The sequence below is a fragment of the Anopheles darlingi genome, chromosome 3 (assembly GCF_943734745.1).
Source record: "Anopheles darlingi chromosome 3, idAnoDarlMG_H_01, whole genome shotgun sequence".
Lineage (NCBI taxonomy): Eukaryota > Metazoa > Arthropoda > Insecta > Diptera > Culicidae > Anopheles > Anopheles darlingi.
Genome location: NC_064875.1, coordinates 11191467 through 11212049, shown reverse-complemented (window position 1 = coordinate 11212049; position 20583 = coordinate 11191467). Strand labels below are relative to the sequence as shown.

At 49.3% G+C, this 20583-nt stretch overlaps 1 protein-coding gene across 7 annotated transcripts in view; it reads left to right on the top strand.

Annotated features, from left to right (window-relative positions):
• Window positions 1-20583, top strand: part of LOC125956101 (heterogeneous nuclear ribonucleoprotein L) — a 151519-nt gene that overhangs the window by 55382 nt on the left and 75554 nt on the right. For all 7 annotated transcript variants that reach the window (XM_049687647.1, XM_049687649.1, XM_049687646.1 and 4 more), the window contains exon 3: window positions 14391-14507. In XM_049687647.1, coding sequence (XP_049543604.1) covers window positions 14391-14507 — 117 coding nt within the window. The remainder of the gene's footprint in view (window positions 1-14390; window positions 14508-20583) is intronic.

Genomic DNA, 20583 nt, shown 5'->3' with positions numbered 1-20583 from the left:
GAATCCACATGGAATAGTGCGTGCGTGCGTGCGTGTGTTCGAGGACATTCCGGGTTTTGGTTTTTGGGGCGTAACTCCCTCTTCTCGCTCGATTGATTTCCCAAAAGCGACCGAACACGAAGGGAAGGACGCGCAGCAAATGAAACATCTCATTTGCCATGCCGCCGGACTCGTGTGCATAGTTTCTGTGGAGAGTGTTTGGAATACCGGAATTTTCCGCATGCCTTCGCGACGCCACAACCCGTTGTGGCGCCGTTGTTTACACGTTTCGCGGAGCAAACATTCTCCACCGGCAGCATGATGGTGATGATGATGAGATTGTGTGTGGCGCTGGACGCTGGACTGGCCCCCACATTTGCGCGTGTGTGTGTGTGTGTGTGTGTGTGTGTTTACCGTATTTCACGGATCTCTGACTCGCTGTTGGCAGAACACTTATACGCGCCATGCATTCACATGCTGAGCTCAGGGAAATTAGATTTTTTCGCTGCCGAAGGCGAATCCTCCAAGCGGCGAAAATTCGTCGAACACGTTGCTCCCAGGAACAAATCCGCGAATGATCCAGCGATCTTGCTCCCATCTCGTGCATCTCTTTCGCTCACTTTCGTTTGTTTTTGGTGTTGTTTGTGTAGTAAATGAGTAAATAAACAGTTCGCGCGGTGGCAGCATAATAATATTTCATCGCCCCTCAGATGTGGCTTATAATTGATGAACCACGCGGCGCACGAACGCATGCACGCACGCCACGACCTTCAGCTCCAGCAGCAGCAGCAACCACCTGGATGATGCTGGGAATGGTGTGCCTGACCTGTGTACCGGTGTGTGTGTGTGTGTTTGTTTCTTGTTTTAAACAGTTGGTTGCGTAGCGCACAACCGTTTTGTGACGAATTTGCATGTTTTGCATGTTTTATGCTGTATCAAACAACACCGAGAAAACAGAGCGAGAAAGAAAGAGAGAAACAAATCATTTTTCGCTTGTAAGCGTGCGTTCGTATGTGTGTGCGTGTGTGCGTGTGTGCTCTTTGCCTAGATTGGTTTTTTTGTTGCAAAAACCTCCAAAAACAACAAAAAATCAATACTCTTGTGGAGGTCTAGAGGAGAGTTTCCTCCACTTTTGGTCAAATTATCGCTCCTCGCGTGAGCTGGCATGAGAGACAGACCCCCCCGTGGCGTCTCTCTCTCTCCTCTCGTCGTAAATATTTGATTTATGACTTTTTTCGGTTAACACGAAATTAATCAAAATGCGCTGATTGGAAATTGTGGCCTTGGTTGGAGGAGTTTCCCCCCCCCCCCCCCCCCCCGCCTGTTCTGATGGGATGATGATTGTGCGGGCGTGTTCGCTCGGCGTGCTGGCCTAGACGAAAATCGAATCAATGTTCCGCACTCCTCACTCCAGGTTCCACACGACAACACTCCCTTCACTTTTCCATCGATACGGATTTGATTTCGGTTTTTGGGTTTCTCACGCGCCGATGACATGCGCCACAACGGTTGACAATGGTTGCGCTAGGAATTATGCAAATGAATTGCTAGCATTTTATGTTTTCACGGAAGGAAGGGAGAGGAACACTAAAACCGAAGCGGAAACAATAAAATTTAACAAGCAAAATTTTGCAAAACCATCCGATTTGGTTTGTAGATTTGAAGAGACACAAACACACACACAAACACTTACACACACACGCACACAATGTGTATTGTATGAGGGATTGACCGGAAGGATTGATGCCGCCCCCTTCTCCTTCCCTTTCTGGGCTTTTTTGTGGGTTGTTGCATAAACAAAATGGTTGTCATTTCTTGGTCACCGAACTTCCGCAGCCTGGAGGAGAGGTTGTGATGTGTCCTGTTTGTTTCTTCGATATGCTGACGTGCTTCTAATTACCTTCGCTTTGCACAAATGTCGTCACAGAGCGAGCTGGAATCGATTGAACTTCCTGTTTTTGGGTTTGTCTTGTGGAAGTGTTGTCTTGTTGTTGGAAGCAAAGAAACTTTTGCGCCAGAAACTTTTGTCCCAGTTTTATGGTCCCGGGTTTTTCGCTCCGTTTGCAGGTTCTAGTTGGTTTGGGTCCGTTCGTTCGGGTTTCGGGAAAAGTTGTTGGTGTGCCCCCGAAAACCAATCGTGTGCCGAGTTGCGTTTTCGTTTCACGTTTTTCATATTACATCCTCGTGCTGCGAGGAAAAGTGGGACCAGAAGTTTAGTCAATTAAGTGAACCTTTCTCCTTTGAGCAAACCAGACGAAGGCAATACATATCAGGACCCCGAAGAAATGCATGCCAAAAAGGGTTCCACTAGTTTCCTTTTTGGGTTGTTGGTGACACACACACTTTGCAACAAAGCGCGCTACGAGAGCGCGCTATGGGCAAAAGGACAAAGTTCGGCAAGGCCAAGCCAGAGGGGTTCGCGTAACCTCGTCGTGCTTACCTACTGGGACACTCCAGGACGGAGGTTTTGTTTTGTGAAATCAATACGCGCCAATATAAGAACTCGTTCGTAAGCTTTCTATTGCTTCGAACGCACAGGGAGGGATCGAAAGATGTATTGGCATTCCCAACACAAATCACACGAACACTGCGCGCGCCATGTATGATTTAAGATGAAAGTGTAAGCGTGGAAAATTAGTGTTTTTTTTGTGGGTGGGGGAAGAGGGCATAAGTTCTGAAAGGAGGGCGTGCAGTGGAATGTGCGCTGCATACAAGCGCTCCATCGCTCCACCGAAAGACGCAGCACCAACACCAGCTCGAGCCCCAGTGTACGTGATTTGTGATTTTGTGTAGATAAAGTTTACGGTGGCAGTTTTATGAGCGCCTGGTGGGAGTGGCTGGTTGTTGTAATTAATTTTTACCAAGCACTTTACTCCCAGTAGCTCCAAGCTGTTGTTGTTGTTGTTATAACCGAGCAGCAACTGCGCGCACTGCTACACAGCCATTCCTGCTCCCGGTGAGCAATAATGCGCCACTACTAAATATGTTTTGCTCAAACGGTTCTCCGGCGTTTCGCATCCTTTATTTTTTTGCTCTCCTTTCGCGTAAGAAATTATGTTTTGAATTTTTCATCCTTTGCTGTCTTGGGGCATGTGTGTGTGAGTGCGCGCCAGTTTGCGACAAAGTTTTAATCACGATTATAACTTTTCTTGTGACGAGCGATGATGATGAAGAGAAAAACGGGGGGCACAATTCACCCCCTTCTCGTCGTATCTTTGGAGATACGCGGTTGCCCAGGGACATAAAACCATTGCGCACCGCTGTGCCCTCCCCCCATAAAATGTAGGTAGGTTGGGAAAGTTTTATAAAAATGATTAGAAAAATGGGAGTGAAAAAAACGAAAATATTGTTTCATTTAATTTATACTTTCCGAGCCACTTTCCCCGGTTCGCAGATACGGTTAAGGTTACTGTTGTTCGATGAACGAAAAATTAAGAGAACTGAAACTAATTTAATGTAAATTAGCTACCCTTGTGTCATGCACACAATGTGGGGTTCCCAAAAGTGGAGAAAGATTCTCCTTCGAAGGTAGCACGCTCTACACGGTCGAGCACTTTGCTCATTTGTCAAAACGACGCCACTCGCCTCGCGTCGTGCTGCATACGTCACGTCCGTTGTTGCGAACGTTGCGCAATCAACGCCATCAACGACGGGGGTGCATGTGGGATGTTGCTCCAATCTTATGGCGGCGCGCCCCGAAGGCAAGAGACAGACAGATTTATCTGTCCCATTATGCTGCTTATCATTGTTTAGTGTGAGTCTCCTCCTTTCCTCGGATTCCGATCGGATCGGAATCGGGGGTTCTCCCTACGGGACGGGGGCCGGCTGCACTGTTGCACCCGGCAGAGACCTCTCGCACGTTCCAGTGCACGTGCCTTTTGTGTGTTTTGCTGCCTTTCCACATTAGAGGTAGCTAGTACCAAAGATCAGACGACGGCAGCCATCGTCGGCATCTCTCTCTCTCTCTCTCAGCTTTCTCGAGACAGGGAGGGACGTGGGAGAGAGCGCATATGGAGGACACTTCTACTGCACAACAACAATTGCAGTGTGTGGAGCGCAATGGCTGGAAGGTGCAACCGTGCGCGCATCTTTGATAAAGATCATCTCCAGACATCAGAGACAACTGCATGGCATGCATATGGCACATGGCTCCTGAGGACGTTGATGTGACCGCCTAGAGGGCGTCGGGATTAGAGGGCGGTATTTAGCATGTTCAGCATGGTGGTCGGCCGGTCGGGAGGCATTCCGGCCGGGAACAACTCTTGTCTTCTGATTCTGATGTCTGATCTATTCGCGCAACGGTTTGCGGTGGGGGAAGGCCCGGAAAGTTTTGTCATTTAGATAAAATCTGCATCTTCCTCGGGCGGCGGCCTTCCTCACCTTTCTCGCACTCGCTTCCTCTTTCCAAGTAGCGTGTGCTCTACCTTTTTGGTGTTTTGGGTGGAAAATTCTCGTGGGCCTCGCGAGATGGGATGAATGTTTAGAGGCGGCTAGTCTTTCGCCTCTTCCATGACGGAAAAAGCTCCCTTCGGCGTCGCTTTTCTCGGGCGGAGGGAACCGGGAGCAAAACTCTCAAACTCATCTCGAGATTATCTTTGACGTCGTTTGAAGTCGTTTAGAAACGACGCGGGTGGTTGGGTTGGGCGTTTTGATGAGTAAAGTTTATGCTGCGCGTGCGGGCGGGAAGGCAAGGCAGATGGCTTGGGACCATTCGGACCTTTCGGAGGAGGCGTCTAGTCGGTCTGGTCTGGTAGGAAGGAGTAGGAGCAACATACACGAACTCTCTGGACTTCCGTGATTTCTGTCTCGTGATTGTGATCGTGTGCAACGAGGAAGGGGATGGAATGATGCATCATTAGCTGCTAATGTGCCTCCCTCGTTCCGCAGGTTGCCAGAAATGGTTCCGGAATTGTTTAATTCTCGAGCAGCATTAGCAGCCATAACGCATACGTTTTTTTTTTTTTTGTTTTTCGCACACATACGTGTCTGGTGGAGCGTGATTTGCAGCATAAAGAGAGGAAGGGAAGGAAAGATATCATAACTTTGCTAACCCTTTGCTATCGTGCACACGTACGTGGGTAAATGGAATACTCTCCCGGTCCGGGGTTACCCCACCCTCGGGTTGTTCGAAGTGAAAAATCTTGACAAAATGTGTCGATATGATGTGGTGTGTTTCCTTAAGCCTCAGCCCCCCAAACAACGCCCCAACCTCACTTCTCACATATGCATGATGGAGTGGAGGAGAAGGAGGAGGACGAGGGGTGCCAGGAAAAATCGGAACAAAAATCAAAACAAAAAAAAAACCAAAAACAGAAGGTGGGGCGGCCTCGGACTGCCTCGGGTGTCGGCGGCCACTTTATCTCTTAAGTGTTTTTATGCTTCAGCCCTTTTTTCCCCACCCCTTCCCTCGAGGACACGCACACACCACACTCGTCCCTTTGGCGTGTACCATACACGTGTGTGCGTGTGTGTGCGTGTATTTGTGTCGCTGCATGACTCTCTGGGGACCATTTTACGTGGGCTTTTTTGGGTGAGAAGTGGCTTCGGCTTTCGCAGGATCGTTTGTTGCCGCCAGGGAGGAGAGTGGTGTGTGTGTGTGTGTGTTGGTATAAATTATTGAAATTCACTGGCCGGAAGCGAGCAATAATCTCCAGTCCATCGTCGTCGTCCTCTTCCCTGCCCTCCAGAGACTCCCGGGGGGGCGAGCATAACATATCGGCGAAACACGCCAATGTTAATATGATAGCGTGATATGAAAGGAAAGCAAGCTCCCTCTCGCTCCTTGCTCTTATCCTGTCCGCCAGGAGGGTGTGTGTGTGTGTGTGTTTAGGGGCCCGGGTTAGTCCCCCACAGGGGATTTAAACGAAGAGAAAGAAGCATTAAAAAAAGGGGTTTTCCAAGTGGAAATCCTCATCCCTAATCCTCATCCCTTTCAAGGATGGAATGGTGTATGTCGAAAAGATTTCACTCTTTCGTTCTTTCGTTCTTGGCTTTCTCTTTTTTCTCTCTTTCTATCTTCTTTGTAAGTAACTGGCAGGAGTTTCGTGTAGCTTTTTCCTTTCCCTTCCTCGTAGTGTTTTATGGTGGAAGAAAAGCTTTTCCCGTGCCAACGTACGCCTACGACGACAAGATGTGTGTTCCATGTTATGTTCTTTTTGGGAGAAAATGCAAAAGCGACGTTTCCTCGTACCTCGTTTTCCCCGTTGTTCGATAACGAACGATGAACAGCGCGATTTCCAGCGAAGGTGTGATGAAAATGGCGACTATTTCTGACAATTCCTCCAGGGACTGGCGCATTCTTTCTTTTTTTGTCTGTCTCTTCTGTGAATGAATTTCTCTCTGTTGGTGACAGCTTCTTTCTTTCCCAAGGAAGTGTGAGGAACAACCTTCTTTCTCCTCCTACAACGCGAAGTCTAATTCCCACATTCTCTCTCTGTGTTTCGGTCGGTGACGCATTTTGACGCAAATCCCTAAACGCGTCATGGCGCACGGCCACAGCCGGCTCGACCCCTTTTCCTGCTGGAATCCTGCAAGGCACTGGCACTGCACCGGAAGCCAACCTTAATCTGCCCACGGATTAGACCCCCGGCACCGGAGGGGCAAAACCTTTTAAAAGACCGGCCGGTCGGTTGGTCGGGGTCGACCAAGTTTTCCCCTGGCCAGACCGTGACAATACGAATCGCGCCGGGAGCGCACGCGTCACGTGCGCGCGGAACAGTTCCGCGTCCTAAACGGTGCTTAGAACGCGCCGGCTCTGGTACTGGCACTGGCTTTGCCTCTCGGAGGGTGCTTTTCCGAAAGTTACCAAATGGAGCGATTAATCATTCCAGAAGCTGCTCCTGGTGTGTTGCTGGTTCCTGGAGCGTCCACAGTCCGCAAGTTTTGGAAGTAGAAGTTAGTATGTTTCACCGCAAACTGTCAGACCTGCCGCCATCGTGGCTTAATTCTCCCCGGTGGGGGTGCAAAGAGCTAATTTTCGGCACCACTACACTAAGCAACCATTCTGTGGAGGTCCTAAGATGTGCCTGATAAATGTGCTACAGCTTAAGCGATGGCCGCACAAATCTTATCACCTACGTCGTCGTCGTCGTTGTCGGCAGGTCGCAGGACAAGTCCAGGACAGTGTAACAGCGGAACTACCGAAAGCCGAAGGTCTATTCTGGTTCGAAAATGGTTGAATAACATCTGGCCCACTTTTTCGCCGAACCAGCAAGGGTGGCCGACAGTTACTCCTTTTCCGCCGGACCGCGGTCCGGTTAAATAATGCAAAAACCCCCTCGCCAGCCAGTCGCCGCCGCCGGGGTACTGTCAAAGTGACAGCCGTGAGCAGCGGCTGTCATTTCGGGATAATATCGCGGAGCGGCATTCCTATTTTTACGAAGAAAGCATTCTCGTTCGTTCGTTCGTTCGTTCGCTTTTACAATGTAACGCGGGTGAGAAGGTTCGCTCGTCGCATTGTGCTGCATTCGCTGCAAAGATGTTTCAAATGTCAAGGACTCCGGGAGCACAAGCCAAGCCCCCTATATATCCCGGGTTATGCGGCCGACTTGGAACGAAATGGCTGCGCTCCAGTATTGTTGCTGCTGCTGCTGCAGACTGGGTGTGACGGGTTGACAGTTCCTGGGTTCTTTTCTTCCCTCTGCTTCTTTTGCTCTGATCCTTTTGCTTGACATTTATGTTTAATCCAAGCCCACTTTCTTCGCCAGTACGCCCAGTAGTAGCACAGAGCACAATGGATAAAGATTTCTTTCCTGCAAAGGAGGGATAAAACATAAATTGTGCTTCGTTCGTGGGATCTAGGACACAGAGGATGAAATACACACACACACAGCCACACACACAGCCACACACAGGTTCACTTCCTGAAAGCATAGCACAGGTCGTTCCTGTCTTGGACTCAAAATTGTTCACGAGTTCCTGTAATTGTTCTTCTGGCTTGTCTATAGGCAAAGCAAAAGGATTCCGGATTTTCGAGCGGACTAGATTGGTGGTGGAGTGACCTCTCCCTCCTCCCCATGTTAGCATACAAGCCCACCCCGTGGACAAGACATTTATCTTGGAACGACAGGCCCAAATGAATGGTAGCTTTTCTCCTCGACTCCCAACAACAACAACAACAGCAAGCGCTCAGAGTAATTTATTGAAGGCAAAGGGCCTTGTGAAGTGCCCCGGTCTCTACTTCGACGGGAGGGTTCTCCGTGGATTAAGTGGAACACGACGGTGACGCTGGTCCGGCCTTTCGGGCCGCTTCTTTCACCTTCAAAGTGCGAATGGTACCCATCGCATTCCGCATGAAAATCCCTGAAAGACGAGAGTTCACTTGACGCAAGACCGAGTCACCGGGGGCACCTCGGAATAGCTCGCTCGTTTGTTCTGAAGTAAGGGTTAAGCTGTGCGTGGGCAGCGCTTCTTTGCTGACGTAATGAAAAATATGCCAATCAAACGAAATGGAGAGAGAGAAGAGGGGGAAAAGGTGTGGTGGACGCTGGAAGTGAGAAATTAATTAAAATCCATTCCAATTTGGGTGCTACAGGCTCTGGGTGCTTGGAAGAAGAAGAAGTGTTGGAACTTTTCGGTCCAGGAGTGCTCCTCGGACCACTGCTCTCTGCCGAGATCGAGATCTGTGAGCTATGTCTCTCTGCCTTTGTGGTCTGTGTTTGAGTTTCATATTTTTTTGAGATTCCACCGAAAAGAGGAAAATGAACCCGTCTAAGGAACATGGAAGCAACAAGTCCGGACGGGGAACTTGTAAGCGCCCAGCCAGAGGGCCGGTTTGTGTCGTGAATTGTCGCCCGGCGGACGGACGGCACGAACGGTGTGTCTCTGGGTCTCTGGGTCTTTGGGTAATTTATTTGTTAAATGTCCCTTGCGACGGCCGGAAGAGGGGGGGAACGGAACGCGCATTAGAGACGATTAGGATTAAAAGGGGAAGGGACAAATTAGGCAGCATGTTTTGTAGGACCTGTGAAGACCCCCGTCCATTACGGGGGCAATAGAGGACCTTTCCCAAGTGGTTTACTGCTTCGGTCGCTAGACAGCAGACGGCTAGTGCCTCGGTTTAGCCTCGGCTCCGTGCAAAACTCACTAGCAAATAAGCGTCTCTTCAATTGTTCTGCGTTCAGAAGACTTCAGAGTATCCTAGAGGAAGTGTACCAGTTCGTTACAAAAGTGCTTTCAATTCGTCCTTTCTTCAAATGACGCACCCAAATGTCCGCTCGCTGCTGCTCTGCTGCTTCAATGGCCGCCGACACGCTATTTACACGACCGACGGCGTTCCTGGAGGCGTCCTTTGGCTGTAGCGCGCGCCCTAAGGTGCGCCGTATTTGCGCCCGGCAAACTTCATCAAACCGACGGCGATGGTTGAATTAATTTTGCAAGAATTCATTATTTCACACTTTTCACTTCCCATCCCGCGCCCGCGCCCGCGTAAACAGGATCGACTGCTCCGAGCACGGCGAGAAGCTGCTCGCTGGCCGTCGGTTTTCTGGCCCGAAAATTGCGCACCACCGAAGGAACGCGAACACGAAAAGTTTTCAATCCCTCCTTCGCCTCCTCCGCAAAGGGGTTTCTGGCGCATAAAATTACACATTCACACCTAATTAAAAGATGCGCAACTCCTTTGACACAAAGCAGAGCAGAGTGAGAGGAGAGGAGAGGATGAACTGAGCTGTAGAGGAGTGCCGCCGGCTTTGCTTTTGCGGTATTGTGTTTCGCGTTCGCGTCCTTCGTCCTTTTTCCAGACAATACTTTTTTGCAGCAGCTTTTGGGAAGCTTCTGGCAGTGGTGGTGGTGGTGGTGATGGTCCTGGCAATAGTTTTTCTCCACTCCGTGATGGTTTTGAATTATTCAAAAGCGCGTAGTGGTGGCGGTGTAGTATTCGAACCGTCGCGTGTTGTCCGCTTGTCACTTTGCAAATGCAAACGGCGGGAGTACTTTATAGTTTTGTTTGTCGGGAGGAGGGGTGCGAGACATTTGCGTTTACTCTAGTGAGTGTCAGTAGTCTTGACATGCTCTCATCTCTCTCTCCCTGTGGGTGCGGCAGAAATACAATCAGTGCAAAATCGTGGCACATTACTTGGCGAGGCTAATGTATTCAAAACGCTCCCGGGATTTTAAAATGAAGTTTCACCGGAAAATGAGGTCTTTCGTGGGCTTGTGTTGTTCTGTTATTGCTCCGGTTTCTTTATAGCATACAACGGGTACAACAATGGTGCACGACGGTGTCGGAATTGTTTTTCCATGAAAGCATTCACTTACTTAGGAATGTACATAGTGTAAAAAAAGTTTATCCACATTATTTTTCATGGAAGTTAAACCTTAGTTTTAAAAGTTAAAGTAACATATCATTCCTTTTAGTTTCTATTCTCCATTGTTTTGCTTTTTACCTTTTCCAAATTGTGTTGCATTACTTTATTGTAACTCCATGCACCAACATAAATGCACCGTTTAAATGGGGAAAAAATAATATTTGATTATTTTGAAGTGGAAACAGTACACTACTATACCATTCATTATATTATGTTGTATGTTTCTAACATAACCTTTTTTTCTAGTGGGTCTTTTTGATAGAAGAATCAAAACGAAAGAGAATGATATGTGTATTTGATTTTTATACTAAGGTTTTCCATGAAAAATCTGCCAAAACGTCAATTTCTCGCAGGGATGGATATCCTTTTTTGGTGCACTGTATGTATGTGTGTGTCTCGACCTATTAGGATTTCATTTGGATTGCCTTTTTGAGGCACATTCGAATGTAGCATTTTGTAGCGAAAGCGAAAAATACAATCGCAAAAAGGCCGTAAAAATGGCGATACAATTGGCAGTTTGTTGGCGTGTTTGTTCTTCGCCATCACGAGCCATTAGTCGATATGCAAAGCTCTCGAACAACGACCCCGGCACCATCGCGGCAGTTTATTGGTCGCCAAAAGCGTCCATTATTTTCACTTAACCTTCTCGCCACATTTAGCACCGAATTTTGATGGACGTACCGGTGCCGGTGGTCGGTGGCCGGTACCGATTGTTGTTTCTAATCCCCGATTCGACATTCGATGCGCTCCTTCCTCTGGCCACCCATCTCGTCACACTAATCGTGATTCATTGCCGCCGCTCGTTCGCGTTACAGCAGCAGCGATATTTCGAGGGTGCGCTCTCGGTGCGGTCATGGATTCCGCGGTCAGAGTAGCCACAGTTACACCGAAATTTCCTTGCCGCAAAATTCCCCTCTCTAAAATGTGCTGACGCATCCTAGTGGTCCGGCAGGGTGGTGGTGCTGTTCCTAGGTTATCGTTGGGGTTGTGCGCGCATCTCCTCCCCCCACCCCCTCCTTCGTCCTTGCGGTCTGCAGTGGAAAGCGTATGAAATCGATATCTCCGACCGCGGCGCTGTCTGTGTGTCGGTTGTTGCGGTTCCTATTAATCGCCCACCGTAATCGCCATTCGGGTCCCTACTGCCCGTTAGACTGTCATGTTTTATTGTCACGCCCACTCCCCCCACCCTCCCTTTTACCTACACCCTCGCAAAAAAGGGGCCAGGGCTAATGGAAGGGAACCGAATTCCGCTGACGACGCCTCCTAAAGTGACGAAATCTCGTGTTCCGGATCGGCTTTTGTTTTTATTTTCCTTTCCTGGGGGGAAGGAGAGTGGGTGGGTGGGTGGGTTTTATGGTCGGATTTTGGGGGGGAGTTTCCCTGCACCCCCTCTCGCAGTTTGGGGCGATTGCTGCTGGATGATAAACGGAAAATTTGGGAAGGTCCCCCTCCGAAGGGCCTGCGGGACGACGGTCCACACCCTTCCCGTGTTTTCCAGTCGTTAAATGATATCTTCGCCCCCCCCCCCCCCCCCCCGGGGCACGGGGAGCATCACATCTGCTACCGCCATTCCACATCGTTTTTTTTTTGTGGCCATCTCTTCTTCTTTCTGGTGCTATTCCCAATCACTTGTCGCATTCGGACAGCCGCAAAAGCACCGATTGACCGTTTGGATTGATAATGGTTTGGATGTCCGAACGACGAGGAACGACTTTCCTTTCCCATTATTGCGGAAACCATGGTGCGTGCGATGTGGTTTCGGAATTCGATAAAAGGTCTATTTTCTGTTTGCTCACTCTGCATTCGAAAATGGTCGCCAATCGGACACACGGGCGGTCGTAAGGATGAAATGAGGCGTTTACTGGGCACGCAGAGGAGGGGGGTGCTCAATCAATTCGATTGTCATCAGCGGAAGATGACTCCGGTTCTTCGCGTTCCCGATGCGATCCGATTGAGTCGAGAAAAATGCTTAATCGTCCTGATCTAACTCTACGCACAGTTGCTCTCTGTTTAGGGTAAATGGAACAAACAACAAGAGAAGCAGCCAACACCGTGCCTGGGAAATCTGCATTCTTTGGTCCGTTTGATGTTTGTGAAATGTGTTTAATCTTTCAGCGAACTCCTGGCAGGATCGTTGGTTCTTAATTGGAATCCCTATCTTTGGGTTATTTCGGAGAAGTTGCTGTGCTGTTGTTGTTGTGGTTGTTGTTTGTTTTGCACACCGATTGCATTGCATAATTTACTAATTTGAAGCCCCCGCCTCTCGCTGGGCGCTGAGTTTGTTTGTTGGTGCGCCAATGTAGTGGTAATTCATCCTTCGAGTTCCCGGACTCCTGGCGGAGTGGAGCTTCCGGTTGTTTTTTGTCTGTATAAATAATAGAACATAATTAAAGCAGCTTCTTTTGCGTACACTTCCCTCTGCTCTAAGGGAAGGCTAAGGTCAGGGCAGGGCGTGGCAGTTAACTAGTTTCATTCTTCTTCTACTGGTGGTTGTTGGAAGGCGGCGAGTTGTTGATGCTGTTCTGTTTTTCTTCCCGTTCCCGATTACCCATTCCACGCGGGGCAGGGATTTAATAATCCAGCAAAAGTTATCCTGCGCTTCCGTTACGGACGAAAATTATTTGGCTGACGCGCTGGAGGTTGTTGTGGCTGACTGGTTGGCTGGCTGGCTGGATGCAGACAAACAATCGGCAGACCCCTTCAGACCCGGACTATTGAAAGTTATAAAAAATGTATCCGCTGGAATCGCGCTTCGCTAGATTAGCGTACGATTACGTGTTTTTCTGTGTCTGCGCGTGTTTATCTGTAGTAATTCTGGAGTGTAAGGGAGAGATGACATGTAACTCGATGGAATTTCACCTTCTTTGAAGTGGAAACTTACAGATGTTAGGAAGATGCTTTGGTTTGCGAAAGAAACTTCGCGATAGCTTGCATTATATTGCAGAAGACCTGCAACTATAGTTTTAGTTCTTATGTCGACTTTTCGTTCTCATGTCGACTTTTTATGTCGACTTTCAAGTTCGAAACCATTCCATTCCGCGCGTTATCGTGGAAAACGTTGTGGAGAAAATCAAACCGAGTATCGAGTTGAACTCATTTTTAGTTATTTGCTATACATTGCTCTTGATGCCTCTAACTCTCCGACATGAACGAGGTACGCGGTAGCTGTAAAGGGAGGGAGGAGGAAGGTTGTTGAATGGAAATGGTTCGGAATCTCTGCGTCATAAATTAGTCAAGCTCTTCACTTTTGACTTGGCGGTGTGTGTGTGTGTCTGTGTGTGTGCACGACCGTTTGGTTGAAGCAGCGTGTTTTCGATGTTTTCTTCACCTACCTCACCCCTCCGCCCCTTGCCTTCTTCTCCTCACTCTCTCCACCTCGGCGTTTCCTGCTTCTGGTCTCGTGTGGCATAATTTTAGACATTCCGTGGAGCATGAGGGATCGATCGAACATTTTTCTCTGGGGGAAAGAGGGTGAATTGGAGGAAGGGTGAGTCCGTGTCCCCCCCCCTTCTGTTTCACTCACGCTCGTAGCTGGTGATGACGGTGACGACGACGAGAGTTCACGTGGTTCGGTGCGTCTGTGAAAGGTTTGTCGATGCTGCTGCTGCTGCTGCTGCTGCTGATGATGATGATGACGAACATGGTGAACTGGCATGACGCCGGCCACTGGATATCCGTTTTGCGTCCGGACTTGACTCGTGACGGGGGCTGTTCAAAAATGCCGAAGCGGCGTATCGTTGTTGAGTAGGGCAGCTGGTTTGGCATCCAGTTTTGGGGTCTAATGGGGAGTCTCTCGCTGCAAATGAAACTAGCTAGAGGTCGGATAGGAGCGTATACTTCCAATGAAGCCGGCAATAGGTTAAAATGCTAACTCATTTCACAAATCAATAAAGCGACCTAACTGCTACCCGACCTTCGATCCGCAAAACCAATCTAAACCACTTCCACTCCCTTATCCACGGAGGGGGGATGGTCTTCTATTCGTGGTTGTGTTTGACTAATCGCCGCACCATTTGTCTCGATGATTTGATGCCATTAATTGTGCCTGGTGGGGCCAACTTTATTCTAATGTTTCTGTGTCTGTTTTCCGTTTTCCATTTTCAGAACAACAACAACAACATCAACGTCACAGACGAACCGCGCCGGAAGCGCGATGTTGCGACGCGGCCCAACCACATCCTACTGTTCACGATCCTCAACCCGATCTATCCGATCACAGTGGTAAGTGCGGCTGATGAGGTGGTATTAATATTGAGTAATTAGATTGATTTCGACATTTTAACATCGATTAATATGCTCGGCGCGCATCGGCGGCCATCAATTTGTCCGGTTGGTTGTTTTTTTAGGGTTGAAATAATTATGCTGCCCCCGGGGGAATGCGACCTATTTATTATCCGTGACATTCGGTTTTTAATACCCGGCTACCGAAAGGTTGAATACTGACAAAAATTCTTCATAAATTGTGAGAGCGCAAGAAGGAGGGACTAAAGGGTTCGTGTAGTTGCTCATCTCAAATTCATCCCTCAATTGGGTTGTAACCACCTTCTGCCTACTGAGTTTTCATGAAATATTTATCATCACATTCCAAAGGGCAGTTCGCGTTCGGTTGCTTAAAAGAATCCCTTTTTTTGCTCCGCGAAAAGTCTAGCACTAGAAGCGCGGACCCTTAAGAGCGTGTAGCGAAGGAGGTCAGACATTGTAAGACTACCCCAGACCAGGGTCCGGTGGTATCTTCCAGGTAGGGAATTAATAATTCCAAGCGATTAAAACCCCCCCTGTCCGACCATCATCATATCCGTTAGGTGGTGCGCGCTCCTTTTCCCTGCGCCTTTGTCACGATCCTTGACCCATTTTAATTGCTCTCATTTCTACCGGCCCATCTATACAGCCCCTCTTTTTTTGCTGCAACCATTGGAATGCAGACAGCCACAGCATCCTCGCAACTCCTCGTATCGACGTCGCGTCGCGCTAGATGCAGAATTGTTGGTGCACCGGATGAAATAATTGCCCCGTGATGATAATGATGATGATGATGCGGCGGTGACGGTGACGGCGATGATCGAGGGACAGACCCCATGGCATGTGGGATCACTTTCTTCCACCTCCCTCCCCTTCCATTCCGGGGGGTTCCCGTTAATCGGTGTAGACATCCGTTATGTGTGGCTCTCGTGTTGCTCGTGTCGCGTCTTAAGATGCGCTGTTGCTACTGCGATGTAAGATCGCTCAACAGATGCACATTAATCAAATGCACCGTGACCTGTGTAACCATCGTCATCGCTCTTTGGTCACCATCGGCAAGGGGAAGGACTGTGGACGGCTTGGAGGAGCATAATTAGTCTCGGTTAGAGTTGACAGGATCGATGAGATGTTGGAGGATGGACTTTTCCTCCGGCGGCTCGGTTCTTTAAGGGCCAGAGACACTCCCTTCTCTGTTCGCCTATTTTGTAATGATGAATGTGTGTGTGTGTGTTGTGATGAAAGAATGAGCTACAATTTATAGCGCAGTATCTATCAGTAGAGGGGAGAAGGATATCAGTTGAAATATTTTTTTATTCGAATCTCCTCCGCTTTGAATGTCTTTGAATGATATTCGTAGAGGTCCTATCCACCTTTCCCTACTTGATTATCCAATAATCAAGTCCTAGACTGCTAGCACTCTGTGATCGATGGTGTAAACTCTAGTAGTAGCACTTGTAGTCGCCGCAAATGTCACTGGGAGTTGCTGATCGTTTTACCAACCCACCTTGCTGCTGCTGCTGCTGCTGCTGCTGCTACCGGACACCTCACATCTCATCAGCTCGATGCTCATTAATATTACTCGCTCGGTCTCGGTTCTAGGGCGACCGAGCCAAAACCTCGCGCACACCTCGCGAGATTGATGAATGTCTCGACCCGCTTCTTCCAACCACGCTCTGTGCCCGGTCGGTCCGTTGGTCGGTCGCATCCTTTGGCGGCGGTCGCTTTTATGTCGCTACTCCGATGGTCCTAGAGGGCGTAATTAATTGCAACATGTATTCTGCGCCCGTGTGTGTGTGTGTGTCTTCGGTTGCACCCATTACTGTGGTGTTTTTGAAGAACTGATTATTCTCGCTCGCTGGGTACATGATATTAGTATACACCGACAGAGATAGAAAGAGATACCATCTGTGCAGTCCTTAGAAGAGTGCAGTGTGTGTATAGTACCCGTGATTGATGGTGTCTTCTTTCGTATACCTTTAGGCGTATGAAAGATGTGTGTACTAGAGAGTGCTTCTTACGCTATCGGTGGATCGTCGAGGAGGGTATCATTACACATTCACACAGACCTCGTGGTTTACAAGAATCATTTGCAGGAATGTGATTCTATCGCACGTCCCATGAAACAGATCGAAAGCTCGCGCCTCCTCTCGCGCCTTTCGTCTGTTATCATTTGTTATCGCCGTGTTTTGATCTCGGAACCCCGCCCGAGAGTGCTTCTGTTGGCCCACTTTTGAAGATGAATGGCGTTCGATTGTCGCGGACCCTTCGGGCGACCATATTTTGAAGATGGAGGACGACGTTATGATAATCGATGGATGGATGCATGGACAAGTAATGGACGTGTCTTCTTAAAAGTATCATCACGGAGCGCGAGAGAGAGAGAGACCGACTCTAGATATCCGGCGAGTGTGTAACATCAATCTTCGCACCTTCGGGCGCACCACTTCCGATGATACATGTCTAGTCCGTCTGTCCGGATATAGAAACGCTACCACCAGCTACTCGTGTCTGGTTTTCTCTGGAGCAAGCAAAAAAAAGCACACCACGATAACCGATTTCCACCTGTGCTGCGTCGTCGTGCCTGGCTATCGTCGTCCCCCGTAGTTCGCTCTATCGCTGTTACGACGTAGCTACTCCTCGTCGCTATCACCGACGAACGTGTTTCCTTCTGTCCGTCCGTCGCCGACGAGTTCGACATGAGTTATGACATATGCGTTTATGGAGCGTGGGAACCGATGCTCACTGGACTGGACTCTGGCTGGTGGTGGCGGTGGCTGACGAAAGAGAGTGCGACAAACGAACGCCAGGAAACGGCGGAAAACTTGTTTTGACACTTCCTCCCAGTAAATTTACGAACCGGGGAACAACTTCTCCTCTACTGGAGGAAGAGTTTGGGACAGCAGGAAGGAAGGAAGGAAGGATTACAGCAATTCGGCGCCACAGCGCGATAAGGCGCCTATAATACCCGCAGGCCCTGGGTTATATCGACGTCCACGGATTAATTGGGTTTCTCGGTTAATAATTAATCGAAAATATCCCGAGGTGCTCGTAGGGTTTGGATTTTTCGTGGCTATTGGACCTTTTCTTCTTGGGAAAGAAAGTTCAGTCGCGGTGTGGGCTGACACACGAGCGCCACGAAGGAGGGGGGATTAGCACGATTAGCAGTATGGTGTAATCCCATTGCGGCACAGAAACCAGATTACAGCTTTAGCACATCAACACCGCCGTGCGAGATAATCGTCCGAATTATTTCGGGAACATGAAAAAAAAAAACTATATTCCTGTCTACGTACCAGTTGTCGATATTACACCCCCTGCTTTATCCTACATTAAAGCCGTTGATTGGTTTAATCCAGTAAATGTCTTATCGGAGTTCCTATTGTTGCTTCTCTGCCCGCAAAATCGAATCCCATCATCATCGAAAGCTCTTGCGCCGGCCTATCTAATTAAAGTTACCGCTGGAAAACACCGGCAAGAGTTCCAGGTCACGTACTATCGCTACGCGTGGTCCGGACCGGAATAAACGATCAACCTCCCTGTGCCCTTACCTTTACCTGTGTTTGTATTCCGCAGAGCGAACCGATACACGGTATACGGTAGCTATACTGATAGGAAGGAGAGAATTGATTCATCCCCCTTTCTCCATCGGGGGGGTGAGGGAAAACCATCGACGCCCACACCGACGGATCGGTAGCAGATCGTCGACTCTTAATTACTTCACAGCCACGGCACGAGGCGTGTTTCGAAGAAGGGGAACACAGGCCACCGCTAAGCGACGAAGGATCGACCAACAACCCCCGGTGGTGGTTGGTGTTGGTTTTTATTGGACCCGGCGTTTTTTTTGCTTTCTTGTTGTTGTGAATCCGTTCAACCGATTCCGGACCTCCGGGGTTCAGGGATTTCACATCGTCACAGAGCGAGAGAGAGAGAGAGAGAGAGAGAGAGAGAGAGAGAGAGAGAGAGAGAGAGAGAGAGAGAGAGAGAGAGAGAGACAAAAAATCCTCGATAGCCGAGTTCTGGGCGCGCAATGATGAAAGTAACGAACCGGAAGATGAAAGAGTGCCACCGGGCTCGGCGTTGTGATAGCACCGCCATGTTTAGATATGGTACGCGTGTAGGTGTGTGTGTGTGTGTCAACCGAAAATCCTCGAGGCCGGCGAGCTCTGGGGCTCGTCACCGTTCATGATGGACGCTCCCGGAGGACGATCGGATCAGCAGATACCGTCATGGAGTTCGGGGTTGGTACGTACGGTGTTTGACGTTTGTGTTGTGATAAAATATTAACCTCCAGTAGCAGCAACAACAACAACACCGTCGCCATCACCACCGTTAGCACCGACGCCTCTCGCGGTCCTTGCTCCAGGAGCCAATGGTTTTTTACGAGCACAAGTGGCCTCTATCCCGGGCTTTCTGGTGGTAGGCTTTCTACCGAAGGGGGAGGCGCCAGTTGACAGCGCCATCTAGCCAACCGGGGCTCCAGGCGGCGACCAGTGACTTGTGTGTTGGATGATTTTTATGATTCTCGTTGGTTGGTTGGTTTGTCGTTATACACACACACACACACAAGCTCGCGTTACTAGGACCACCGAAAGGGAATGTTTTGAGATTTTCACGCGCCCTAGCCCACGGCCGCAGAGCCAGAGAGTGCTGCCAGTGGGCCGTATCATTGCGTTTTGTGCCCGTAAATTTGAGAGCCCCCCTACTACTGATTCCGGTTTCGTTTCCGTTCGCCATGAAGCTGCCATGACAAGCGCCCAGGGACGGTACCCGATTCCCTTGCGAGACCTACACTAAACACAGAGACACACAAAGAGACACACGAACACACTGTGGATCTCGCCCCGGGGTTGTGTTAGAAGGGATTGGTATTTCTTGTCAACGACTGTTACGACTATTCACACCCACTGCCTACTACTACTGCTACTACGTACCGTACGTTAGGCGCTTGTGTTTCACTTGTCCTCCCTCTGTCCCCGGAATAACGGGATAAATGTCATGATGTGAGAGGGTATCAATGGCAGCATCTAGCGAGGGGTTGGGTGGTGGTTTTGGTTTGGTGAGCTTTGTGGGCATCGGCGCCTTCCATATCGTTGTCTTTCGCCATTTCTATATCCTGACACGAACGATGATGGTGGTGGTGTTGAGTTTTTGGGGCCATGCGCTATGTGATGATGGATCGTGATCAAAGGACAATAAATTTTGATTTTATTTTATGACATTAAGACGAGAGTCTCCGGGCGTGATATGATGCCCTCCGCGCCTTGCTCTGACGTGTTGTATCGCGATCAAAGGAGTTGCAGCAGGAGGAGCAGGAGGAGGATGATTCGTATAAGAAGACGACTTCTTTGTGCTATATCCAGAAGAGGTTGAGTTTCCAGGAAGGAGTTTTACACGTTCACAAGTACCAGTTGCTTGTGTTTATGAGTTCTGCAAGTTCTACAACTTAACTGTGGACCCTATAGTGCTGATAGATGATGCGATTGCAGTTGGTTCTCGTAAAGCGAACCCATTCTGCTGCTCCGCTTTCTGTAACTGGAACAGCAAACCGCAGCTGCTGACTCGGCACAACACCACTCCCCATGCCTAGGGGTGCAATTTGTGCGAAAGTGTGTTCGATAATGTCGCCCGCGCCCTTCCGGGGTTGGGAAAGTGTTACAACGCTGCTGCAAATCTAGTACCCGCCAAGGCAGTGAAGGTAGGAGGCAGGAAGGCAAGTCAACTGCCGTGCTGCTACCGTATGGTTGCATTTAAAATGAGAGCAACAGAAGAGGTCTCGCCTCGCCGGTAGAGCCAGACGTTGGTGCCGGTTTCGCGAAAACTGGAATCGATGCCACCGCTTGCAGCAGAAGCAGAAGCGACGACGCGTTCCACTTTACCTCCCGGAACACGGTGAGGCGGGAACGAATTGTGCGTCGAATCTAATGCCGATCGATCGAAGTGAGAGGATGTGGATAATGGGATAATTGCATATGGCGATGAGGAGATGCGCACTGGTGGAACTCGGCGGACTAAAGCTGGAGAGAGTTGCACGCTGGCGGCGGTATTCCGGTTCGGATAA